The sequence below is a fragment of the Cinclus cinclus genome, chromosome 5, assembly GCF_963662255.1.
Source record: "Cinclus cinclus chromosome 5, bCinCin1.1, whole genome shotgun sequence".
NCBI classification, from domain to species: Eukaryota; Metazoa; Chordata; class Aves; order Passeriformes; family Cinclidae; genus Cinclus; species Cinclus cinclus.
In genome coordinates, this window is record NC_085050.1 from 17,178,188 (window position 1) to 17,186,084 (window position 7,897).

Consider the following 7,897-nt stretch of genomic DNA (forward strand, 5'->3'; position numbering starts at 1 on the left):
TAAATTCTTTTACTCTTCGCATTAAATAAAAATAAAAATTTTAGTATTTTACAGTTCTGAAGCAAACGCAGGAATACTACTGATCAATAAAAGGCAACAATAAAATAAAAAATGTATTAATTGTGAAGATTAACATCTATCTTCCTGTGGCTAGAAACAGCATAACACATTCAACATTTAATAGTCGCTTTTGGGCTAACTAATGGGCTAATAAACACATGAAGAGCATTGCTTATGGTATCTTCTTAGGAAATTCCACTACAAAAACTCAAATTTGGTCTCCAGAATTTTGCAGCTCTTAGCTCTGTCCTTCTCCCTTTCTTTCAACTCAACAGTAACCAATACGCAGCTCTGATGCAAAACCTCAGCCCCAGGTTTGTAACAACTGCTGCAGTTGTATCGCTTGTACAGAAGCCGTATTTCTAATTATCTCATGTATTTAATCAAAAGTACAGTTATCTCATTGTGAAAGGCACATAAAAGAACTTAAAAATGCTTATACAGAAGTGGGGTTTTTTATTAAAAAGAACTATGAATCAATACAATAATTGAATACAAGATTGCATGAAGACTATTGCTAGTTACAAAACCACCATGTATGTTAAAGTCATTACTGCAGCCCTCCATGAAATAGGAAAACACTATTCAATCTTGACAGTGTATCCCAGTGGACACATATAAACCACCTAACATGATGTCTTCCAAAGCAGAATAATTTTTCAGATAGAACTAAAATATTGCAATTTAGAAGAAAACACTGTTCATATTATGATGTTGGAATTTTCTTGCTCAAAATATAATACAAAACTGTATACAATAAGAGAATAGTGCACATACTCAATATCCTACTGCAATGAATACCTGCTGGAAAAGTACATACAGAAAAGCACAAAATTGGTTATCTTCTCAATAAGGTAAAAGACACACAAAATGTGATAGAAGTAGAGAACACAAGCCTATCAGTAAATTACACACTAATGATTTTTAGGAGTCAGATGTCACTGATAAAAAGACATGTACTTGTGAATTACTGCATGGTTCTCAGTTACTATCTCTGTACTGCCTTGTGTTCATAAGTAGATGCATTTTGCATAGTCTGTGTATTAAAGAAAAGTTTTAATGGGGATTATTAGCACGTTGTACCTTCAAAAATGGTATCACTGCCCAAATTATTAGTACTGATCACTTTAACAGTCTAAAATTGACTATTAAAAAAACAAACAAGCAAACCCCCACAAAACAAAAAAAACAAACAAACCAACAGCTATCAAGAGTACCACCAAGTTAGTAAACAGAAATGTACTTTAAAAGAGGCCAACTTCCACAGAGGACATTTACATTACACGACTCAGATAATTACAATGTAATCACACACTGCAATACAAGTGGCTTCTTGCAATATCAGTGACACATTTTGCTTTGGAACTTTTGAAATTTAAATTTGTGTCATAAATAAAAAAATTGCAGAGCTATTTGGAAGTCCAAGTAAGTATGTGGTTTGATGTGATTTAATTTAGGAGATGGATGAAAACTGTAACATTTTAAAATGTTTCCTCACAGCAATCCAGTTAAAGGTACCTTTGAAAAGCTCTGAACATTAACCCAGGCAAACGTTCTGGCTTGCAAATCCTAATACTTTTTAAAGTGCAAACACTGACACTCCTATGCTCCTATGAGGATATGTGCTTAGGCAAAGTTGTTTGCAGACCAGTAAGCCTCCTGAATGCAATTCTTTACTGAGCATATATGCCTTTCCTTTGCTTATTTAGATTCCTGTTCTAATAACATGTGTAACAGGTAAATAATATTCTCAACAAATAATAAGCTTCATGAGCCTGTCTTCAATGGATTTACACATTCTCTTCAAAAAACAAGTGGCTAACAGCCAATGAATTGAAACAATGTATCCTCCATCATCATTTGGGTTTGCACCAAGAAACACAACAGACAGCAACAGATATTTCATCTCAGGCTTCTATTACAAGAGTACAGTGCATTCCTCGCTTAAATGTGCAACATGGCAATGGCTTTAATGTCTACTACAATAAAGAGGATGGCAGACAAACCACAGCTACATTCATCCTGTTGTGCTATCTTCAAACCAAAAGCATGTCATAGGTCTGCTTAACCTACAAAGGTCAAAGCCATCGATGGTGTTAATGTAGATACACCCTTCATTTACATCCAAATCAGCTGTCATTATATAATGCTAGGAAAAAGTCCCTTCCTTAGCTATAAATGAACTTGAATTCACCTTGGAATTTTACCCAAGTGCCCCATAAAGCAACAGCTAGTTCGACCCGGATTGTAAAGGAAAACCAATTCACAGGTCTGGCAGAAATCCTACACATTACTTACTCTCCCATAAACAGCCTCCATACCTTAATACTCTTCATCCCGTGTCTGCTTTTCTTCCTCAATCATGAATCAACCATGTCTGCTTTTCTTCCTCAGCCATGAAACAACTTAACCTCCTATCAGTTGAAATCAAATTAGGATTTTTTTTTTCCCTGAATTGTAATTGAAGACTCTCATCACACTGACCTAATTACTGGGGCAATAACATATTTTGTGGCAAATACAGCCCAACGTATTTTGTAAGTGACCTTGTCCAACTTGTATCATCATTAACCACTAGCTACAATGCTGTGCAGCAATAAAGGAACCTGGCCAGCATCCTAAAATGCTGTATGCTTATCCTACTTTTCACTATTTCTCTTATTTTCTCCCTTCTTGGAGACTATTGTCCTCAGAACTATTTCACTGGGAAAAAAGAAATGGTCAATGCTGAAGGCACAGTAGCTAATCTGCTGAAAATCTAAGAGCTTGATAAGCGAGAAATCAGTATTTCAGCATATAATCACTTCATTTGCATTATTCCTAACTCATTCAAAAACAAGAAGTTATATAAGAGAAAATTAACTGAACTAAAATGTAGCTGATATACACAACAGCGATCTATTTTCAGCTACATCTCTCTGCAGTGATCCAATAATCCATAAAGATTTAATAGAAATAGTACTTAATAGACGAATCCCACAAGAATCAAGATTCAAGATAACTCAGGGCAGTTTGACTCTAATCAGACAACTATTCATCAAGTGCTGCAATTTTAAGTATCAACTTGGGGGGTGGGGAAAAACATCGTTTTTAGGCAGATTAGGTAACAACTAATCCAGGCACTACTAATCAACATGTTAGTCAAGTGACATTTGGTGATAAACCCCACAGATCACAACACTTTCTATCTAAATTAACACGGATTTGGTAATAATAACTAAAAAAAAACCAACAAAAAAACAACAAAAAACCAAACCAAAACAAAACAAAAAAAACCCCCAACAACAACAACAAAAAAAACCCACAAAAAACCCACAAAAAAACCCCACAAAAAAACCTCTGACAGAACAGAAAGCCAGGCCTCAAGAGCCAACAAACATGCTTAATTCTGAACCTGAACACAACAGTTAGGGTCCACTCTCTTGGAAGAAGGAGGTCATAGGCTTAATAATCCTTGCCTTATATATAAGCAAAATTTTGAAGTGTATATTCATCAACACAATTATGATGTTTCTTACAAGTAACAATGAAACAATGACATTGCTTCTTGCTTTGTCTACTAAAAAGCTCAAATCAAAAAAATAAACGTTTCAGAAGTTGCTATGAACTTCAAAGGCTGGTAAATTGAAAGCTACTAATTAGTGTATGTAGATATTGAAGGAGTATGAAAATCAAGATGAAACATGAGCCATTCTTCCAAATTCTTTTGTCACTGCAATGATGAACAAAGATCCACTCACAGCAAGGCTGCTGTGTTTGGTATCTGCTAGTCTTTCACAGCAGTCATAGCTATGATTCAAATTTTTTAAACCAAAAGAACCCCACAGTGAACTTCAGTATATCAACCATACTAACATCTATTTGTATCAAAATTTTTATGGATAGTACCATACTCATAACATTTAATCAGCTGCAAAGCATTTGAGGCTAACAAAGACTAAGAGATTTGTTGATCAAACTACCATCACTCCTACTTGTTGCCTTCTTTTCTACTTCAGAAACTTCACATAGGAACATCTATAATCATTTCTCACCGTAATTTAGAAATATTATCTGAACCCTAGCAGACTTCCAACTAAGAACAACTACTTCAGCCTTATTCAGCTCCCATTTATTGTGTTCCCTCTTCTCACAGGTCCAGGTCCATGCATCTGTTGGGCTCACACCTCACTAAGACTTCTGGAAGAACACTCTTCCTTGGGGTTTCAGTGCTGTCAACATTCACAAAAGCAGCTGATTGTTGCTCTCATGACAGCACATTCTGCACTTTTTAAATGTTGAATTACTGGCAGAGCTTTCAAACCTGTGATTTCCAGTTAAGTAGACAAATATCTTAATCTAGACCATATATTTCAGTTTCTTTTAATTCGTTTTCTTGGACGCTATTTGGCTGCACTTGAGTCCTCCCATGGTAGCACAAGCACAATAAGCCTCTCTAAAGAAAGGACAAGGGTTACACTTTTGGGACCATTCACTGACGAGATCTACTACTGAGTCATCTTGCGTGCCCATGCCAGAGGAATTGGGCCACCTAATCTTGGGATCTCCCTTCCAACCCAAACCATTCTAAGAACTTCCTTGCTAGAGTGATCTGGTGATGTCTCAGGAAGGAAAACAAATTACAAAGCCTCTCTTTACATGCGCACACTTACGTCTAAGTAAATGGCAACCTATTTTTTTACTTGGGATTAGGTTGCATATCCTGTTTGAAACTTGTTATTCAAATAAATAAACAAGGATTGCCTCCGCACAAAAACAGCCCGCCTACTGAGGGACGAAGGAGAGTTGGGGATGCCGTTCCATGGGGCGAGCGGAGGCGCAGAGGGAGCTCCACGGGACGGTGCCTCCCCACCGGTGAGTTAAGGGACACCTCGCCTCCTTCTAAATCACCATCCCGAGACACTACCGGAAAACACGAAAAGTACATCCGCTCTCGGCGCTTTCCCCAGTAACAGGGCGAATCACCTACGCTCCCACTCCCCCACACCCCACCCCACTTTGCCTCAGACCGCCGCTCCCATTCCCCTCCGCCCGTCCACGTTACACCGAGGCTGCCCACCCCCCACGCGGGGACGGTACTCACAGGGTGACCGTCCGGTTGGGCAGCGCCTCGGGAGGCAGGACCTGAGCGAGCTCCAGATTGCTACAAACTACCTTCACCTCCGCCGGGCCGCCCGCTGCCGCTTTGCCGGCACTCTTGGGACGCCCGTCGTACTTACAGCCCGGAGGCAGCGCGGCACCGCCGCCGCCCAGCGCCGCCAGCAGCAGCAGCGCGGGCAGGAGCCGCGCCGGGCGGCGGCGACGGCGCTGCGAGCGGCAGAGAGCGCGGCGACCCGGGGGCAGCATGGCGGGGCCGAGCAGGACCCTGCTCCGCTCCTCCCGGCGACGGACGGGCCGGGCGGGAGAGGCCGGAGGGAGGGAAGAAGGGGGCTCCGGTCCGCCCCGGCCTAGCCCCGCGGGGGCGGTGCCGCCGCCATGCGGTGCCGCGGGAGCGGCGGGCGGACGGGAGCCGTGGCGGCCGCGGCCGCCTTTGTGTGGCGCGGGTCGGGTCGGGCCGGGCCGAGCGCGGCGGCAGCAGCGCCGCCTCCCGCCGGGGCCGGACCCCGCGGTACCGAGCGCGCCCGCCGGGCCGCGGCCCCACTGCGCAAGCGCCGCGGTGGCGGCCGGATCCCCCGCGCATGCGCAGCGCCGGCGGGGGCCGCGGCCGGGACAGCAACTGTGGCCCCGGTTCCCTCATGGCCGCGGCTGTGGTTCTCCCGGGCTGAGAGCCCGGCGGCCCTGCGACTGCCGGGAGCTCTGTCCTCCTCGATAAGGCGCTTTGCTTTAACTCTCCTCCGCTTCCATAGCTTGGCTTTTGCCCTCCTGCTCCAGTTCCTTAATCTTGCAAGGGGGATTGTCGCTGATTGTGCTTCGTGGAGGAAAGATAATCCCCTGCCTAGCTACTGAATGGCTTCAAAATTCATAACCCCAAGTAAATTATACTTATTAAACATTCTTCCTCAAATTGTCCCTGCAAAATGAGGCAACCAGTTATTCCCACTTGATAGCAAAAAGTTATTTGAGTATCTTTCATCTCAACTGTAGAAAAAGCCACACACACAAAGCCCCACCTACCTGCAACGTGTGTTTCCATGGCACACTTGAAACTGCTTTCTCGGGTGTAATTAGGTCATGTCCTCGTATTTCTCTGCAGCCAGGACAGCCAGGCATGAACACTTTTGTGCCAAAGACAGCTGAAATTCTCAATGTGTTCTTTGCCTCTGGTAGGTGTGAGGATAATAAAATAACTGTTACTGAACTCTTAATCAAATTACAAGAAGTGGCAGGACCTACTTTAAAAATTTTAAGACAGATTTTGCAGAACCCAAAGGAAGTTCTGGTAACTAAACAAGAGCTCGCAGTGCCCCAGCCTTTGAGTAGAGAACTGGCAAATGGCATCCTGCAAACTACCTGCTGTTACACAGAAATGCCATTTTGGATATTGGCAGTAACAGCTGCCAAAATGAGTCTTACAAAATCTTTAACATAAGGTGTCCTTGAATAATGCTGAACACTCAGACTGTGACTCAGTTTTAAATGTAACCAAAAAAGGATACTGGCAAACCATTGGAATTATTGGAACAAAAGGAACGAGATTGCAGTAAAAAACTTCACGATCACCCTTTACTCCTAGATTCTGTGTCCTCTTACAAATGAAGATGAAACAAGTTCTAAGTACTGAAATTGTTGACCAGAGTGAAGACACTGGTCCCTGAACTTTAATATGATGTCTGTGTGCCACGCAGTCATTCAACAGGACCAACCTGATCTGGGTGAGATGTGAGGCCACTGTTACACTTGAACCAAATTAGGTCAGACACAAAATGCAAAGCTGACAATCCCTTTTTGCTCTTATGCTGCAGTTATACTAACTGTAAGAGAAGAGAGGTCTAATTAGCATAAAATTCACCAGTATACAGGTAATTCTTCCATTCTGGGCACTGTTTTAAACAAATTCAAACTACTGCTAATTGTGTTGGATAAGTGCTTTGTATCATAGAGTTTTATAATTTTTTATCTGGCATCAGGAGTTGTAAAGCTAGATTAACTATATCAAACCATGGCCCAAGCTACATTTTCCCTCAGAACTACTGCTGGGTTAAACAGTTCTTCCCTTTTTCTGCTTTCTTCCCAGAGCCTTTACCTACATCAATAACATGACCCAATTTTCTGCACAGCCACATAAATGTTTGTGTTGAGTGATGGATCAGCATGGAGGTAGGGCATAAACTGCCTCTTATGGCAGTGGGGGCAGTATATGCCAGTTTAGACTATTGATCCAACCAGAATTTTGGTTTGGCATCACCACACTTTCAGCATAGCTAATCAAGATTGCACTTCAGTGCTACTGAAAGAAATATTCTCCTGTTTTTCTCAAGCTACTTGCTTCTCAACCTTGTCTTGTGTTTGTGGCAATGCATGTTTTGATCAGTTGTATCACTGAGGTGATCCATGTGGTCACATAATCTAAAGATAATGATGATGGAAATGGTGAACTGTTGCTTCTGATGTCTGTGATCACAGCCAATCATAATTTTCCATTTTCCTAAAGTCCCAGAGAGACAAATTTCTTGTTACTGCTTTTCATCTTAATGTCACGTCAGATTCCTTTCTTTCTAATGTACAGATTTGTGTGTTACTTATGCTTGATGTTTCTGCACTATTTGCTCTCTTCTTTCATCTCTGCTGAAACCACTCCTACTAAGATATCTAACTATGGATGCCAGTTGCAAAACTACAATTTCAAATTATGCCTCTGTTTAAGATGCTACTATGGAAACCTACAAGTCTTGCTCTC

The 7,897-nt window shown here is 42.0% G+C and overlaps 1 protein-coding gene across 1 annotated transcript in view; it reads right to left on the reverse strand.

The window, feature by feature from the left end:
* Nucleotides 1–5,406, reverse strand: part of ADGRA3 (adhesion G protein-coupled receptor A3) — a 53,318-nt gene extending 47,912 nt beyond the window's left edge. The window contains exon 1 of the mRNA XM_062493423.1: nt 5,144–5,406. Coding sequence (XP_062349407.1) covers nt 5,144–5,406 — 263 coding nt within the window. The remainder of the gene's footprint in view (nt 1–5,143) is intronic.
* Nucleotides 5,407–7,897: the final 2,491 nt, after the last annotated feature.